This window comes from Notothenia coriiceps, unplaced genomic scaffold (genome assembly GCF_000735185.1).
Source record: "Notothenia coriiceps isolate Sejong01 unplaced genomic scaffold, NC01 NC01_scaffold00029967, whole genome shotgun sequence".
Taxonomy (NCBI): domain Eukaryota; kingdom Metazoa; phylum Chordata; class Actinopteri; order Perciformes; family Nototheniidae; genus Notothenia; species Notothenia coriiceps.
Genome location: NW_011362668.1, coordinates 431,482 through 450,606, shown reverse-complemented (window position 1 = coordinate 450,606; position 19,125 = coordinate 431,482). Strand labels below are relative to the sequence as shown.

The following is a 19,125-nucleotide window of genomic DNA, read 5'->3' as shown; positions in this document are numbered from 1 at the left end:
TGTATTTATTTACAATAGATGTCTATATTGATATTTCTGTAATTGTCCTTATTTCCCTTTTTGTTGTTTTTAAGTCCCTCATGACACTATCTATGTTGTTGGCTGCTTTGAAAACGGGACAAGTCAAGTACAATTTGAATTTGATGCTGAGGAGATGTTGTACATGGATTTTGACAACCTGAGATTCCAGGCCTGTTGTGTCTTATTCAAGAATGACAAAAATAAAGAGGTTAATTCTGGAAAATGTATAAAGCTCAAATAAAATGTCCTTCACATGCACAAAGAAGCAATACAGTGTAATAGATGTGGTATCATTTGCCAGATTATATTTCACTTTAGAGACTATGTTACTGTTGAAAAACGATACAGCAGTCTTCCTGTAAAAAACACACATGTTGAAATCATTAACACATAATATAAAGGGTATGATCAGTGGCTAACAGCTAACTTTAAATCGGTATATGTATATATGATGTTACTGAATGTCAACAAGTGGACTCCATTTATTCGTTAAATGGTCTGAATGAAGCTTTGAGTTTAAGTTCTTTATAATTCATTTATTGCCATCTTTGTAATAGCATTGTTTATTCAAACGTTACTGTGTAACATGCTGTCTATAGAGTGCACTGCTATCTGTAACTTTGATATACACTAACAATATTATTGAAGTTTAAATAACACGCCTACTTTTAAAAAATGTAATCAGGTAATCCTTTTGAGATCTCTTTGTGAGCACCATGAATACAGAGGGAAGTATGTGAAGTGATACTTGGGCTGTTTTGCAGAAAACCTTTTAAGTATTTAACATTTTGAAAACGTTTTTCTCTTTTTTGTTGCTTTTGAGTGCCGCCCTATTACTCCATCGTCAAAAACAGACATGATGGTTCTCTGTAATCGTTGTCTCTTCAGTAAAAAACTGTTACATTTCTCCAGTTTTATACTTCAGTACAACTTCAAGTACAACATTTCACAGGCAAATATTGTAATCTTGACTCCACTATATTTATCCAACAGCCTTGGATAGTGTTTACTATACGGTTACATTTCACCAACAAAAACAGTATTTAGTTTAAACTAACCTTCTCCTTCCCCAAGGACAAAATCTAAATGTGTTGCACTTTAATTCATATAAATATAATCACTCTTCTTTACTTGCTTTTGCTTTTAGTTGGAGATCCTTTTACATCCCGATTTTAACTCCTCATTTCTCAGGTTTCACCATTCTTCCTTTCACTGAATATTTCTTCTGCTGTTTTATTCAAGAGCTGTTAAGCAACATTACGATACAAACCGTCATTTATCTTTTAAGTTTGTGTTTAAAAACAGAACAATGGTAAGACAGACAGAGCCAACCCATTGCTAACGTACAATGAGAACCCATAGCTTATTATTGAAGTGACAAAGAAAAGGACATAAATTAATGCAGATTTCTACATTTTTTTAAATATTGTTTGCTTCATTTTATAGGTGCCCTTTTTGGTCCTAGTGCCATCTACTTTACTTCTACTAAAATCATTTGTTTTATGTGTTTATGCTTTGTCAGATTGCATTATCATGCCTTTTTCCTAATGTAGTTTTCCAGATGTTTTTGAGTAAACATTTAAGACTAAATGAACATCAGGAATACTTATACAGTAAATGTATGTATGTATGTATTTATATACACATATACAACATACTTACTTGTTTTTATATTCTATATAGAGTGAGAATCACAACCTGACAAATTCCAAGGGCCTCCCTCCAGCCAAACAAGATAGTCTATGTCAGCTTTAAAATAACAAGGAGCCTCTCTATCCAGAATTCCTGTTTCATTTACCTCTAATCCCTTTAATCATTAGTGTGTGCATTTATCAACATGCTACAAAACAGGCAGCCTCCCCCTCCTGCTCCCTTTTAAACACCTTCAGCGCCACCTGCAGCCCAATATTGGAGATTTCTTAAAACTTCTTGTGACATATGAAGAATAAAAACCTGCCAGAGAAATATAGTAATACAATCATCTTGCCTGTTTATGTAATTCACTGTCAGGTTGCATTCTTCTGCCTTTTCTTTATTGGAAAACATCAAAGAAGGAATATACATTCCCTGTATGATACGAATAGAACATTTTGGACCCATTGTTAGTATGTCTATAACTGAAGTAATCATTTATATACACCACCTAGCCTTATTAGCAAAACAACGTTACCCATACAAATGATTTCTACGGTGTTGTGAATCACAGCATTATGTGATTTTATTATATCCAAGCTATTTGTACTGCTTATACACTGTCATCCAAAACCTATGCCACGTTTTAAGGACCTCCTCCCTGCCAAACAGGTTAGTCTGCTGTTTCCCGTCAACATTAAAATAATAAGGAACCTCTATAACCAGTGCTTCCTATTGCTTCCGAATTCATTTATGCATGTTTAAACAAGGATTCAATTTCAATCTTCCATTTCTTTATTTTGCACACAATCTCTTCATCTGTGAAGTTTAGACTGAGAGTTGCAATGATGAAGATCTGCAGCCAAGACGTGAAGCGCTCAGCTCTCATACTCCTGATGATCAACAGCTTCTGTGCCTTTTCACAAAGTAAGAATGAGTTTCAGACTTATTACTTTATTATATTGCTCACTTCTGTAGAGAATGCAAGAAAGACAGACACAAACCAAATGCTGTATTTATTTACAATAGATGTCTATATCGATATTTCTGTAATTGTCCTTATTTCCCTTTTTGTTGTTTTTCAGTTCCTCATGACATTAACTATGTTGTTGGCTGCTTTGAAAACGGGACAAGTCAAGTACAATATGAATTTGATTCTGAGGAGATGTTGTACATGGATTTTGACAAATCCGATATAGTTTACACTGTGCCCGGAATCTTTGTGGATGATCCAAGCACAATGTTTGATCATATGAATGTATTCACTAATGCTAATAAAGGCAAGAAGCTGTGTTTAGCATTGATTCAATACTTAAAATTGGAGGAGAAAAATCCCCCAGAAGAAAAAGGTAAATTAATCTCAACATTTGTCTCTGTAGTGACATGATTGTTTAGATTCTGAGGAAGGTTTTAAACTATCTTTTGACCCCTACAGACCCCCCTGAGAGCGTCCTCTACCCTGCAGAAGAAGTTGAGATTGGACGTGAAAACAGCCTCATCTGCTTTGTGAATAATTTCTTCCCACCTGAGGTCAGGGTCAGGTGGACCAGGAATGGTGTTCAGGTGTCAGAGGGGGTGTCACTCAGCCGATATTTCCCCAATAAAGATCAAACCTTCCACCAGTTTTCTACCCTGACGTTCACACCGAGGGAGGGGGACATTTACAGCTGCACTGTGGAGCACTCAGCCCTGGACATGCCTCAAACAACGATCTGGGGTGATTGAATTATCTGATGAAGCCACTTAAATATCAAAACAATACAATTATTTGCTATGAAATACTTATTTGTGTCTATAACGATACATTTTATGTCACGCACCCCTACAGAACCTGACATCAGTCATCGCAGTCTGGGAGCAGATGTTTACTGTGGAGTGGGCCTCACTCTGGGCTTGTTGGGAGTCGCAGCCGGAACATTTCTAATGGTTAAGGGACACCATTGACACTAATTTCTCTGCTTTAGAGAGATTACACATAAAATTATGATTGCACATACTGCACATTACATACACACGATAATCTAGGAGTGTAGCATGTCCTGCTTTAAAATTTCCTCAACACATACAAAGAAGCAATAGAGTTCATGAACTGTGGGTGTCATTTACACATTTTAATACACTGTACATATGCCAGAATATATTTAAGAAGAGAGACTTTCTCACTTTTGAAAGGTGATACAACAGACTTCCTCATACTGAATTCATGAGCAATAAGAGAAAGCCTCTCTTTGTCTGGTATGACCAATAGCTGTTGTTGTTGGCCAACAACACACTTTAAATAGAGAGATGTATGTGTACATGATATCACTGAATGTCAACAAGTGTTTTTGTTGTTGTTTCAGATTCAAAACAAGCTGCTGGTCTGAATAAGTTAAATTTCTTTATAATTCATTTATTGTTTTTTCCCTTTTTGCCTTCTTATTACATTGTTGGTTATTCAAACATGTGACATGCTGTCAGTATGGTTACCTGCTGTTTGTAACTTTAAGAAGAAGATATTTATTTTCTCTAATAAAACAAAAACATTGTGATAAACTGCATTAAGTTGTTTTGAGGTGCATTAATAAAAAAATGGTGTGAACTGATACAACTTTAAGTGCTACATTTCAGAGGCAAATATTGCCTACTGTTTACTCCACATTCTGACGGTAACATTTCACTGACACAAAAACAATATGCAAGGTTTAAAGGTAGTTTAAACTAAGATTAAAGCTCATTCTCCCCCAGATACATCATTTAAGATTAACATGAACCTCTATGGATCAGCCTTGGGGGAAATTCAGATTTCTACTGTTTTACTATATTTTTTTAAATACACACACACAGTACAAATACACACATGCATTACAATACAGGTAAAGGTGCACACATGCACATGCATTATAGAGAGGTGCCAGAGTGAAGAGGCTACATTCAAGTTTGTTATTCTGAAACAGACTTGTGTGACATAAAAATGCCATTTCAATGCGTCACACAGCCTTTGTACCACACCTGTTTAAAAAAAATGTGGTCGAGCAGTCTGCCTAACTTCCGCATGTTTTAGTTCTACATTGATACCCGTCGGCTCTTACATTTTCATTTCTCTAAACATGGGTATGAAGTGCTCGTTTTCACTGCTGTTTCTGATCCTTTTTTTTTCAAGAGCTGGTGAGTTACATTAAAATAGCTGACATTTACTTTTCTAGTTGCTACAACATACAGTACATTAACATCTGTGGCATATCATTGGAGTGTGCAATGCTTTATTCTACATTTTAGTAATACTTGTTGGCTTTGTCTTACAGATGCTCTTTTTGGTCATGCTCTGCTCCACTGCCAGTTTACTTCCCCTGATGACTTTCTTTATTTGGAACAAATTTTCTTCAATAAAGTGCTACAAATCCAATACAACAGCACTTTAGGGAAGTATACCGGCTACACAGAGAAAACAAAAGAGATTGCAGAAGGCCTCAACAAAAATCCCAAATTTATAAAAGAAGAAAAAAAAAATGAACTGAAATGCAAGAACAACATCGCATTGATTTTTGATGTCTTTTTAAAACCAGGTGATTGCATGTATTGAAACTAATGCTTTAAATTACATATTGCATAATTATTTCGTAATTATGGGGTTTAAGTAACAGACTTTTAATCATATTTCTGTGAAAAGTGTGCATAGAAAATACTAAATATACCCACTGTAATATTTTGTTTTAACCTAAATATATCCAGAGAATTACTTGTGCAAACATTGAAGAGTTGTTGTTTCATGCCAATTTGTTTCGTCTATTGACCTCCATTTGGAGCCCTCTGTCAGGGTGAGGTCAGTGCAAGCAGCGGGCAGCCGACACCCAGGCATGCTCGTCTGCAGTGTGCACTACTTCTTTCCCAAACCAATCCGAGTGACTTGGCTGAGGAACGGAAAGGAGGTGACATCTGATGTGACGTCCACTGAGAAACTGTCCAATGGGGATTGGCATTATCAGATCCACTCCTACCTGGAGTTTACACCTGTACCTGGAGAGAAAATCACCTGCATGGTGGAGCACGCCCACCTCATGAAGCCCAAGCTTTGCGAGTGGGGTAGGAAAAGTGACAGCTTGTTTTGAGTTCAATGTTACTAAGCCACATTTGTATTGATTAGAGTTATAGTATAATTTGTGCTAAATGTGTTTTCAGATCCGAGAACTGATCGAGAGTCAGAGAATAACAAGATTGCTGTCGGGACAGCGGGGCTGCTGCTGGGTCTGGTGTTTTTTGTTGCTGGGCTGATTTACTACAAGAAGAAAACTTATGGTGAGAGACACATAAACTTTACCAAATTCTACCATCTTATCTCAAGACTATCAAGACACAAACATACAGTCTGTCACAAACTTTCTGGTTTCCTGTTTTATTTTGGTCACCCCCTGTGTTAGGCTACGTTTTTTTTTTCTGCTTGTCCCTGTGTTTTCCCTCCTGTTTGATTACCTTTCTGTTTTGCCTTCCCTCTTGTGTCCTGTCCTTGGGATTAGTCTTGTATGTATTTAAGGTCTGGTTTTTTGTCAGTTGTTGTCAGATCCTGTTCATTGTTCAATGGGGAGGTTTGTTCTGTTTTTGTATTTAGAGATTTTCAACTTATTTTTTTGTGTCTTACCCTGCTCAGCCTGATTACCTGAAATTAAAGTTTTTTTGCTGTTCAAACCTTGTGCGTCCTGCTTTTGGGTCCACCTTGCTCTGCTTTCAATCGTGACAGTCTGCTTTTGATGAAACTGTTTAAAGATCATTGTTGTCTGAAGTCATAAACTCTCTGTTAATAATATTGTCAAAATATTTATTGTTTCATTCTTTAGATAACAAAAAGCAACACGACCAGTGATTTCTTTCTAAAAGATCAGTTAAAGGAGCATTTTAAGTTTTGACATGAGCCTCTAAGGCTTTGCTTAAAACAGACTCAAACTCAAGTATGTGTGACTTTGTTTTTCTTTTTGTTTCTTATTCTAGGACGAGAGTTGGTGCCAACTAATTCTATTTAAAGCAACCTTGTATTGAACTTGGAGGAAATGTTTTCAAATCTATACTTTTACTGTTCACATTTATGTTGGCTCCTTTTAGCATGAAAAGGTTTGAATAAACCCTGAAATAAGGAGTTCAGGTGATGAGCGAAAAGAATGTGAAAAGACAGTGCATTTTTTATTTTTTATTATGAATTAAATTAAATGACATTTTCTTTTATACATAAAAAAATCTATACACAAAACTGTAGTTCTGGCTTTTACAAATGTTGTTTTGTAAGCCAAGGCATGTTAATGGGCCAGGCCACAATCTGATCTGATAACCTTTTGTACTGGATGATATACAATCAGTAATACATTGTCTGATTCATGTATGCTCTATAAATCATTTCCCCTGTGTTTTGCTTTAAAAACGAAATAAATCTTTAACCAAAAGAGAACATGTGTACTTTATTAATTCTTGAAGACAAACTTTTCCAGACATGCCTCCACGGTGGACAAAATACCAACATCTGATTGTTGGCCCTGAAGCTCAAAATACAAAATTTTGCAGAACAAACTGGCATTAAAGCCATAGATGTAAACACAAAAACATGTGAAAAATATCAGGCTCTGTTTCTATCTATGATCTCCAGCAGTGCAAAGTAATTAGTAAGTGGATTTACTCACTGTACTTAAGTATAATTCTGAAAGACTTGTATATTACTTGAGTTCAAATTGATGCTGTATTTCTACCAAACTACAATTCAGAGTTAAATCATATACTTTTACTCCATTACATTTATTAAATATATTTGGTTATTTTTGCAGAATTGTGAACATCACTTAAATAATAGGCTACTTTAGTGACACCTGCAGTATACAAAGGACTTTTATTTCTAACAGAGTATTCCTACACTCTGGCATTTCTACTTTCACGATCTGAATACTTATCCTACCTATTTTGTACGACTAACAAGCCTGTTGTCTGTAAAACAACATTCTGGGCTTAAAATCTCCACGTCACAATTCACTCTTTATGCGCATGCGCTCTGAGGAATAATGAGTCGATTTGGGATCTATTTTATTTTCATCTTCTTATTATTTAAAAGCCCGAGTTTAATCCTATTCTTGTGTTTCACCGTTTATGTTTACATTCATTATAGAACGCGATAGAAGAAAAATATGGAAAAAGAGGGTACCATTTCACGTAAAATGATGATAGCTCGTGATTGTTACATAAACTGTAGCCTACGTATCATGCTATATCTCCGGTTTCCTTTCAGTTCACACCACGTCATGGGATGTCTTGTCCTTGAGGCTGCAGTGGCGTCAGTCTAGCTACAGTGATGGACTGTGCTGTTCCCTGCTAGGAGGTCGTCCCAGAAAACATCACCAAAACACCGGAGCGGTTACGTTGCCGAGCCGCGATAAGACGCATACATGCTTGATAAGAGACTGGTATAAACACACACAGACAGAGGATGTCTGCACACAGCCTGCGCTACCGACCAGAGGGAAGCACTGCACTCAGAAACACAACTGGTAAGATTTGAAGATTTATAGGTCACTGTCTGTTTTTGCTGACTTGCAGACGTGGGAAAAGTACTTGCAAGTAAATCCTGCATTCAAAATGTTACTCAGGTAAAATAACAAAAATATTAGGATCAAAATATACTTGAAGTATCAAAAGTAAAGGTAGGCTACTTTTTATGCAAATCATACATTTCAAAATAATATATATTATATGTTTTGATTATAATTATTGATGTATTTATGTGTTACAAAGCTGGTAAAGGTGGATCTTATTTAAATGACTTTATTTACTGCAGGGTAACTTGTGAGTCTGTTTACTCCAGGTGTAACTAATGTCTTATTTAAGTGTTGATTATATATCACATCATTAATCCAAATCAGTAACTAAAAGTACACATAAATGTATTGGAGTAAAAGTGCACGATTTACCTCTGAATTGTAGTGGAGTACAAAGTAGCATAAAATGGAAAATACTCAAGTACAAGTATCTCAAAATTGTACTTAAGCACAGTAGCCTACTTGTAAAATGTACTCCCCACCTCTGCTGACTTGTTTTAACCGGTGAAATAATCAGATTATTCTTTAACTGTGTGCAGATTTAGCATATTACGTTGATAATCTACCAACTTTGCTTCCTCTACTTTTTTTCTTTCTTATTCATTCTTGCCTTCCTCACAGTGTTTGAACGTTGGCTACATTTGCGTTCTTCAGGACAACATTCAGGTAATTTATATAAAGGAGTATTTTATTTCAACGGCCAATTTATGCTCTACCTGTTATGGAAATGCAAAATTTGATACACGTTTAATGCAAAAGAAGTAAATTACAGTACAGTAGCTTACAGAATCGATTTTAAAATTATATTGTTAACTTATAAAGCATTAAATGGTTTGGGACCCCAATATATGTCTGACATGTTGCCCTGTTACGAGACCCCCAGAGCTCTGAGATAATCGGGGGCGGGCTTACTCATTGTTCCCCGGCTCAGAACCAAACACGCCGAAGCTGCTTTTAGTTTTTATGCTCCCCACAAATGGAATGAACTTACAGAAAACCTGAGGTCTTCACCAACGCTGAGTTATTTTAAGTCGAGGCTAAAAACACTACTTTTTACAGCTGCTTACCCAGAAGCCTTTTAACTTGTTTTAGCACTTACCGTATTTACAATGTTGTTTTTAAACTATTTTATATCTCATTAATGATTAATGCATTGTTTTTATGAAACTGTTATTCCATTATGTTTATTTATTGTGTTCCTCTCTGTTCTATTATCATGTGTTAATAATCATGTAAAGCAGAGTATCTATTGAACAAACTTTTCATGAGCTCAGCACAAGGGCCCTGTTTTCAGCTTTGTGATGATTCATTTTCCAGCTGATCCCTGGAAAAACTGTAATCTAAAAAGTTGTTTGATACATTTAGTGTAACTAGGCTAACAAGTACAGTATTGACCTCTAAGATGTAGTGGAGAAAAAGTATAAAGTTGCACAAAAGGCACATACTGAAGTAAAGTACAAGTACCTAGGATGTGTGCTAAAGTACTTAATTTCCTCATTTACATTTTCTCAGTTAATGTACTATTTATAATCCACCATTATACGGCTACAAGGTGAATAACATTTATCATTTAGGAACATGGAGCTTTCATTTTTCTAGGCACTTACCCAAAAACAAACTGTTAACTGAACTAAGTAAATAATTGTTTCCAGTGTTTAAACTACATTTTGTTTCTGTCTGTCTCCTCCACAGCTCTTCTCTGAGGCTGTTTGTACCGATGGGTGTCTCACTGTCAGTGTGGCTGTACAGCAGGGCAGACGACAGCCCTCCCTCCTCCTCATCAGCTTTCCCTCCACTGGCTGTCTCCATATCCTCTCGCCTCGCCGTCACTCTGAACTCCTCTCCAATTGCTCCAGGAGACAGCCGCTCACGCTGGAGCTCAACCCACTGCTCTCCTTCCTTCCTGCTGTCTGGCTGCAAACAGGAAGTGACACGTTCACCTGTTGAGCTGAGTACTGACGGGGTGAGGGCGGAGATGGGGGTGAAAAGTGGGCTTCATGTCTGGGAAGTGCTGTGGAGTCCCAACCAGAGAGGGAGTCATGCTGTCATCGGCATCTCCAGGCAGAGCTGCCCTCTGAGGGCCCCGGGGTACGACGTGCTGATTGGCCGGGATCCACAGTCCTGGGGCTGGGAACTCAAAACCAATCAGCTCTGGCATGCTGGACAGAGTCTGGACCTCTACCCAGGGAAGAGGAGGTGGTACCACCCTGAGGCCGTGGGGGATTTTAGGACAATGTCTTCCACTTCGTCACACAAAAAGATGGCACAGACTCTTCTACCCATCCCTGAGCGTGTCCTGCTGGTGCTTGACGCCGATGCAGGGACTCTGGGATTTGTTGTTGATGGCAGCTTCCTCGGCGAAGCTTTCAAAGACCTTCCTCGTGGAGTGGAGCTGTTTCCAGCCGTGAGCAGCGTGAGAGGTGGAGCCAGAATACGACTACGATACCTGAACGGTGCCACACGTGAGTAGCGCAGCTTTCAGCTTAACTCTATTAGCCATTAGTTAGAACATTTTTTATGAAAATAAGATGTAGGATAAAATGGTATGACACAACATACATATATGAAAAAGAGGAATGTGTTTAAAAGTAGGATTAGTGACAACATCTATCCAACATTGTAGCATAAAAATAAGGATAAGGAAAAGGTGTGTGTGTGTGTGTGTGTGTGTGCGTGCGTGCGTGCGTGTGTGTGATGATTATAGAATACAACAGTATTGCACATTGGATAAGTAGCCGAAGTTATGTTGATGCATTCTTATGTAAGCAGTGCAGACAAGTTTCAATTTACAAAGATCTGCTTTAATTAGAGCTTTAAACAAAACACCTAAACTACTTTTTTTTGCTCTCTCTTTCCCAGGTGATCCCCCTGCTCTGATGGCTTTATGTGGACTGTCAATTCGTCAGTATTTAGGGCAAAAGAGGCATAATGAAATGGACAAACTTCCTCTTCCGCCTCGTCTCCAGCACTACCTGCTTTCTAATCAATAATGTATACTTGTACATGAACAAACACAAACAATATGAAACATTTAGTCAGTCACTTTAATGTTCCAAATATGTATTGTATTGTAAAGTGCGTACTCGTATTACAGCCAGACAAACGTATTTATTATTTATTTTTATTTATTATAATTTAATATATTGTGAGGATTTTCTTGCAGGTGTTACTTTTTCATATAAAAATAAATGTGGCATTGTCATTCTCATAATTGCTTTTTTACAGTTTCAATCCTTTTCCATTTTGTGTTGTTTTGTGGTACGGAATTGTCCCTCTTTTATAAAAAATCAATCACATTCAGTAATAATAAGAAATCGTTATTGTTATTATGAAGAAACTGCAGTAATGAGGGTCCAAAAAACATTAAGCGACCGAAAACCTTCCCCTTCATTAATCATGAATATAATTCTGCTTTCACTGACTGAAAACCTGCCTGGTGGATCATACAGGTGGAAGAGATGATAGAAAATGGTACTGATAATATAATTGTATCGACGCCAGTACATTTGAGACACATCAAACACACTAATGATGCTCGATGATAGTTGATTATTTTATTCACTGTTAAAGGTCCCATGACATGCTTTTCCGATTATTACCCGTCCCCTTGTGTGTTATGTAGCTTTTTCTGCATGTAAATGGTCTGCAGAGTCACAAACCCTCAAAGTACACTGTAGCGAGTAAAACTCTTAACACAGAAAACACATGTCTATGCTGCCCCAGAACGCCTCGTTGGAGATTTCTCTTTTTCCATTGTTTTCTTCCTGGGTTCAGTGACGTAACGGTCATAGTGACGTCACACATGCACTCACCCAGCCTTATCTTTTCTCAGCCGCGGCTCCGCGGATCTCCGCAGGCTGTGAGTGTGTGTGCTCAGGCTGAGTTCCGTGGTGCCTCGCTGTCTCGTAGACCCCACGCAGCAACCAGGAAACGCCACCAGTAATCCAGCTCACACTGTCCGCTCCTCGAGCCTCAAGGGGCGGAGCAGCGAGCCTGGCAACACGGCACCTAGACCCCACGCAGCATTCTCATCTGTTTGTCATTACTGGTCATTTTCTGGTTGCTAACAAACGCCATTGTAAGTTTAGAATTTCACATAAACACTGGGAATGGCCATGTCATGGGACCTTTAACTTACAAACAAAACCATGAAAATCTTAAATTTCTGAATTAATATACAAAAGCCTGACAGCCAGCTCAGCTGCTACGTTGCCCATAAATATAAATATACTTTTTTATTTATAACATTACATTTTATTTAGCTGATGCTTTTGTCCAAAGCGACTCACAAACATTAAATCCAATGATATATATTTTCTTTTCTTTTATTAACAGCTAGGTTTAAGAAAGTTAATTGTTTAACTCAGCAATGGTAAATGTTAAGTAAAGGTATCACTAAAGTATATAGCCTACTTCTAAAATATAACATTTCCCAAATTAAAATAAAAACATACAAATGTAGCTTAGCACAAGTTCAATCAGGAAGACAACATTATCGGGTGCCACACGTTATCTCAGTGATCAGGGGCATCACGCCCCGGCTAGCCAATCATCGCACCTGCTAACCCCTTTAAATCTGCTCTCCCCTCCCCGTCAGTTGTCATTTCAGGTGTCAACGCACAACCCTCCTCCACCCCTTCGCCTCCTGTCTCCTAATACAGGGCCAAGCTGAAACCTTCTCCCTTCAGATCGGACGAACTACTATCACCACCACCAGTGTCTAGACCCCGGGGCGTTCATCAGAGCGGTTCTTTCCCTCCTGAATGATCATCCTGCAAACCCGGGGCCTAATCGCCAAAACATCATTACAGTTACTTGTTGTAATCACTATTCCCTCATGTCATGTGTCCCGATAATAAACATGTATTTCATACATCACGTCTCTCCTGATTGAAATATCTTCATAGCCTTTTTTTCTAACCCAATTCAAAATAAATTGTCTCATATTGTTTAATAGAAAATAACAAAACATCAAACAGTTATTCTCAATACATTTAAATCAGTGATATGGGGTAATGTTGTCATGAGAACAGGCCAGGGGAACAACACACGCGCACAAAAAAAGCGTACGCGCCAAAGTGCGTACATGAAGGTAAGCTGAGTTAAGCTAGCTAGGAATCTAACAAACAATCACCACACAAAGTACTTTTTCAACTGTTTAATTATAAGTCGATACCTATAGCCTGTTATCTTTACTATGAAAAGTCATAACCCGACCTGTTAGTAAATGTTGGCTAACTGATACAGAGTCTGCTTTTATGGTAGTTCACTTTAGTTAGTTAAGTAGCTCGCCTAGCTAACTCCACTTTGTTTGCTAAACAATTAACCTGGATGCTAGCTTTCTAACTAGCTAATGTTTTAGTTTTTCGAGCATTACATTTAAACATTGTGTTGGTTTAGTGGTACTTTAATGTACTTTAATGAAGTAAACATAGTTGGTACTTGTACTTTTAGGAACGTTATTCACATTTACTGCTTTTACTCCACCACAACTCAGGGACATATTGTGCCTATCACTTCATTTACTCGATACTTAAGTTACTAGTTACCTTGCAGTTACTTTTCAAAAATACAATATATTATTATTGTTATTATTAATACTAAATATATTATTGCATCAATTAGGCTTTACTGGCACAAAGGGGAACATTCACAGCAGTAAGTACATTAATATGTAAAATGCTTTACTCCAAATGAACTCCACCTATAAAACCAGCTGCATCATTAGAGCACTGGAAACATTCAAGTGTTAATAATTATAATTCAATAATATATTACGTACTTTGAAATGGGCCAATCTGTACAAATGACTAAGTATAAATGTATTCTTATACTTTTGTGCTCTTACGTAAGCACATTTTCAGTTAAAGACTATCAATTGTAACCACTTACTGTTATGCAGTAGTATATCACTAAAGTAACACAATTAAGTACTTCGGGCCCACTATTAGAAAGTCAACTTATTAAAAACATGAAATGATTACCTTGTTTTGATGTTTCATATCTAGAACTGACTGATCATGGCAGCAATAGAAAGTCTGAGAGGAGGTGGAGGAGGGTTCATTTTTGGTCAACCAGGCATACATGGAGTTGAAGAAGAGGAGGAAGACTCACCTGCGGTAAGTTCAGAAGTCACTTTAATACATTTGAATGCAACAACAAGTTACCCCAAGTTTCACTAAGTGAAATATGAACACAAGGAATATCTTAAGACTCGCAAACTTACAACACTAAGAAAATGCCAGTCAATTTTTACAGTGAACTCTTTAAAGAAGAACAAAATTTACAACAGTTACTGTATCTTAATTCTATTTATTTTTATATTATTTTATTATTTTAATACACGTTTTAGTTTTTTTGTACATCTATGTTTTTTTAATAAACACTTGGAAGGAAGATAGATTTTTGCAGCAGATGCACATTCATGTATTTGTTATTTTGCAGATTTTACTGAGTGTTGTATCCCAGCATGGACAGATTGGCCTCTGCTTCTTTGACAGTAAGGACTCCACTTTAAACTACATGAGAGACACTCCTGACAACCATGAGCTCCACCTGCTGGCCAGAGGTAAACAAAACACTGCCTGTTACATAATCTCAGTCTCTACCCTATATAAGATTACATTTCTATTTTCTATGTAATTTCATTATCTCAGAGATGACAATTATGTGTGATCTGACACTTGTGCTTGCCTTACTATACTTATTGTATCTCCTCTTTTCCCTGTTTAGTCATCCAGGAGGTTAGTCCTCATGTAATAATTACCAGTGCAAAGCAGGAGCGCTGCATGACACGGTTCTTGCAACAACTTGGTGAGCTCCGAGAGACAAACATCTAAGTATAGGGCGGGCAAATGAGAAAAATGTCTGTCAGATTTTTGTTTTGACATGGTGCGAGACTAGAAGTTTCTAGGTCAAGGGGAATACAATTAGATTAAGGATGCTTGGCACTGCAGAAAGATAGTGTGATAAGGGAGAAGAGTGATTGTATAACTAGTATACATAGCTCTGAAATGCTTTTACTGAGACTTCAGTGAAACAATATTGTCATGTGAAACCACTGCTTTGTAACATTCATTTCATAAAACATGCTGTTTTCTTTTTCAAACTGTCTCCTGTTGTATCCCAGGTTCAAACCCGGACTACAAACCTGAGGTGGTTACTTATCCATATGTTGATTTCGGTAAACAGTCTCCCACCTATAATATTTTGTATCAATCTTAGGCAGGATCTTCTTTATTCATGATTTCCACAATGAACAGATTATGAGTCCATATTGAATGTTGCAGGTCTGGAGGTGGGAAAGCAGAGACTTCTTTCTGCCCATCTGCCTTTCCTTCCTGCCTCCACTTCAGAGAGAGACAAAATGTCTTACCTCTCGTCTTGTATCTCCTTTGACTCTCCCCTGATGGTGAGTCAGCTTTCTACATGTCATCCTATTCATTTTGTCCATCGATGTGAAGGAGCTGATCACGAACTGTCCATCATTATTGTGTGTGTGTGTGTGTGTGTGTGTGTGTGTGTGTGTGTGTGTGTGTGTGTGTGTGTGTGTGTGTGTGTGTGTGTGTGTGTGTGCGTGTGTGTGTCTGTGCGCGCATCCGCATCCGTTGTGAAGCTGAGGGCAGTGGGCGCTCTGTTGAAATGTCTGGACAGGAGGAGAGTGGGAGTGGAGCTGGAAGACAGCAGTGTTGGAGTTCCTATCCTGCAGTTCAACGCCTACACGCTGTAAGACACATAATAATGTAGCTTTGCACGCACACACACACACACACACACACACACACACACACACACACACACACACGGGACTGTGGTCACACATTATCTGTAACGAGGACCTTTATACGTTTTGTCAATGAGAAGTGTTTTTCACTGCTCTCCTTTAAGCCTCACAGGTTTTGTTTATTGGTGGCATGCATTTGTGCCATTGCGTTTTATATTACATTTACATTACGTTTTCTCTATACTCTCTACAGTTAGACCAAATTGGTCTTGTGTGATGCAGAAGTTTTTATTAATGAAAAATAATACTTCTCTAAAATGTGCATTGTTTCTTCCAAATATAGTAAAGGTGTTGTTTGCATTGACCGAGACACCTACAGGTAAGAGTGCTCTCTATTACAAAGAGGTTCTTTATTAAATATACAGTGTGTCCCTGAAAGCTGATGCTGATTGACTAAATATTCCATTCATTGTTTGTTGTTCCATACCTCAAACCTACTGTGCAGCTGTTTAGTATACTGTATGTGTGTCTAGTGTGTTGAGTGTAGCTGTGCACTTTGTATTTGCTTCAGTGTACTGCAGATCTTCAAATCAGAGCTTCACCCATCAGTGTACAAGCTGCATTCAGGTGAAAAGGAAGGACTCAGTCTTTATGGTGCGTCGCCTCAATGGTACCCATTACAGTAAAACATTATTTATGTCTGATTGTTTTACATTAACTTAACTGCTTTATGGTGTGTTGCAGGGATTCTGAACCGCTGCAGGTGCAAATTTGGCTCCAAACTGCTACGGTGGGAAACACAAGACACAACACAACAAATAAAAGCTGTCTTTATTTCATTTTAAAGACAATAAAAGGCTTTAATTAGAGAATTGCTGTTATTTCCTTCATTAGGTATTCAGTATGAAGTTAAACAAAGTGTTACCATTATGTTGTATAACAGTGATGCAAAATGTATGCCGTTGATCTGGAAGATGCTGCGGTCATGAAAATGTCAAGGTTTACATACTACTGCTTGTATCTATGGCAACACGATAAATGTTCCAGCTTTCCCGCCATCATGCTTTATCTCTATTGATAGAGTACAAGCTGTGTTTATTATGGGAATATACATTTATACAATTCTGGCCCGTTTCTTTACATACATACCCATTATTTTTTCATATTTTTTGATATACAAATCTGGGTTTCTGTGTTTGTTGTGACAGAAAAATACTACTATAAGTTTGCTCATGCGTACTTTTGATTTATTAATATCAAGGTTCAAGGCTTTTATTGGTCATACGTACATAGCTACAGTGTAGTTATGACGATGAAAATCTTAGGTCACAGGCTCCTCCAACAGTGCAACACAATAAAACAGAAAAACATTAAAAGAAATAGTGCAAGTAAATACAAAAAGAAAAATAGTGAAATAGAGTCTATATACAAGTGATATACCTCAAGTGTAAGGTTTGTCCTCTTCTCTCTCAGCCAGTGGTTTATGCGGCCAACACAGGACCTGGCTGTGTTACAAAGGAGACAGGAAGTGATTCGTTTCTTCACGTCGCCCCGTAACTCCGACGCCCTGAACACCCTTCAGTCTTCGCTACGCAACATCAGAAACATACCAGTAACAACTCTCCTTGATTTCCCCCTTTTTTCTCCTTATTTGTATCCATTTATCTTTTAAAAAGCTGTGTCGCCACCTGAGAGTAGATCATATGTGTCTGCTAACCCAGTCTGTGTGTATGCTTGTGTGTGTTAGACTCTTCTGCGCAGGATGTCTCTCTCTCACACCAAAGTGACTGACTGGCAGTGTCTCTACAAGGTTGGAGCTGCAGTATTACCACATGCACCTTACGCACCATGACAGGCTTTGTTGAATGTGTGCAAAATGTTGTATTGTGTGTGTTTGTCAGACAGTGTACAACGCAGTGTGTATCAGGGACACAGTGCGACACCTGCCTCAGTCCATTCATCTCTTCCGGGATATCAGTGAAGGGTTGTCTGACGACCTCCACCATATTGCCACCCTCATCAGCCGAGTTGTGAGAGACACACATAATAATACATATCGAACAAATTATTTTGCAGAGCGGGAACTGGGGCGATAAAATTCCAATAAAATAAATTGAAATTTACAAGAATAAAGTTGAAAGATTACTAGAAAAAAACTAGGAAGAATAGTGTTTCCTTTTTGTAAAGAAACAAAAGCACTTCCCTTTGCAAGACCCAAACAACTTCATTGCATCACAGACAGCTCTCCTTTACATGCATTATGCCAGCTTAAGTGGGTGACATTGCCAAATTATTCTTTTGATAAATATAGTTGCCTATATTATACTTTTAAATTAGATTTTGAAATATTAGGGATTTTAGCCAAATATCACCATATTATCAAAAGCATCTGGACTTTGAAGAGTCTTTGCTGTGATGTGGAGCTATTCAGAAGTAAACAACATATATGATTAAATGAGGAATGATATCCCCCTCTTCTAAATGTTGCATATTCTCACTTATTTGGTATTTTCCCGGTGGGATATGTGATGTTTCCCAATCTTGCAAAGGGATGAAATGCGGTTCCTTGGAAAAAAACAACTACACTTTTTTCCAAGTTTTTTCCTTTCATCTCAGAGAATATAGACATGTTTGTTTCTCGTCAATGTAGCACAAACACTTAAAGGTAGGGTAGGTAAGAATGGAGAAGCCAGCTCGAGTGCGCTAGAATTTGAAAGTACACAACCGAAAAAAAATCTGCCCCTTCCTTCAGACTTCCTTACAGAGCCCCTCCTCCAACACACACAAACGCGCACATGACCAATGAGGGCACGAGATAAGTTTGTGCAGAGATGGAAGGCTGACAGGCAGGTAGGCCATCCAGTTATTTTAGCCGGGCCGGCTCAGATGATTGGTCGTGCTTTTTACAGCGCTACAGCTTCCACAGATGAAATTTGTTTATGTATTTGTTGTCAAAGCATTTCATATATTCATTGCTATCGGGATGTTAAGAGCATTCCATTGAATATAACAAAAAGCGTTTCTGAAGTGAATTACTTACCCCACCTTTAATGTTNTGTCAGGTTGCATTCTTCTGCCATTTCTTTATTTTGCACACAATCTCTTCCTTGGCTGCAGATCTTCATCATTGCGACTCTCAGTCTAAACTTCACAGATGAAGAGATTGTGTGCAAAATAAAGAAATGGCAGAAGAATGCAACCTGA

The 19,125-nt window shown here is 37.8% G+C and overlaps 4 protein-coding genes across 4 annotated transcripts; all 4 read left to right on the top strand.

Annotated features, from left to right (window-relative positions):
- Positions 1-2,342: 2,342 nt before the first annotated feature.
- On the top strand, positions 2,343-4,201 carry LOC104959137 (H-2 class II histocompatibility antigen, A-U alpha chain-like). The gene is made up of 4 exons (XM_010786995.1): positions 2,343-2,580; positions 2,739-3,002; positions 3,089-3,370; positions 3,482-4,201. Exons 1-4 carry the CDS (start codon positions 2,499-2,501, stop codon positions 3,595-3,597), a joined length of 744 nt encoding a protein of 247 aa, XP_010785297.1. The 5' UTR covers positions 2,343-2,498; the 3' UTR covers positions 3,598-4,201.
- Positions 4,202-4,705: 504 nt separating this feature from the next.
- LOC104959138 (H-2 class II histocompatibility antigen, E-S beta chain-like) lies at positions 4,706-11,411 on the top strand. Its single transcript, XM_010786996.1, has 8 exons — positions 4,706-4,800; positions 4,938-5,198; positions 5,425-5,715; positions 5,812-5,928; positions 7,892-8,150; positions 8,820-8,864; positions 9,891-10,660; positions 11,058-11,411. Exons 1-6 carry the CDS (start codon positions 4,743-4,745, stop codon positions 8,824-8,826), a joined length of 993 nt encoding a protein of 330 aa, XP_010785298.1. The 5' UTR covers positions 4,706-4,742; the 3' UTR covers positions 8,827-8,864; positions 9,891-10,660; positions 11,058-11,411.
- LOC104959187 (SPRY domain-containing SOCS box protein 1) lies at positions 9,916-10,668 on the top strand. Its single transcript, XM_010787055.1, has one exon. It carries the CDS (start codon positions 9,916-9,918, stop codon positions 10,666-10,668), a length of 753 nt encoding a protein of 250 aa, XP_010785357.1.
- A 2,807-nt stretch (positions 11,412-14,218) lies between the features above and the next one.
- LOC104959186 (mutS protein homolog 5-like) lies at positions 14,219-19,125 on the top strand. The gene is made up of 13 exons (XM_010787054.1): positions 14,219-14,317; positions 14,643-14,766; positions 14,931-15,011; positions 15,328-15,381; positions 15,488-15,609; positions 15,814-15,923; positions 16,265-16,300; positions 16,493-16,575; positions 16,666-16,711; positions 17,395-17,533; positions 17,669-17,731; positions 17,823-17,951; positions 19,039-19,125. The coding sequence occupies exons 1-13, from the start codon at positions 14,219-14,221 to the stop codon at positions 19,123-19,125; spliced, it is 1,173 nt and encodes a 390-aa protein (XP_010785356.1).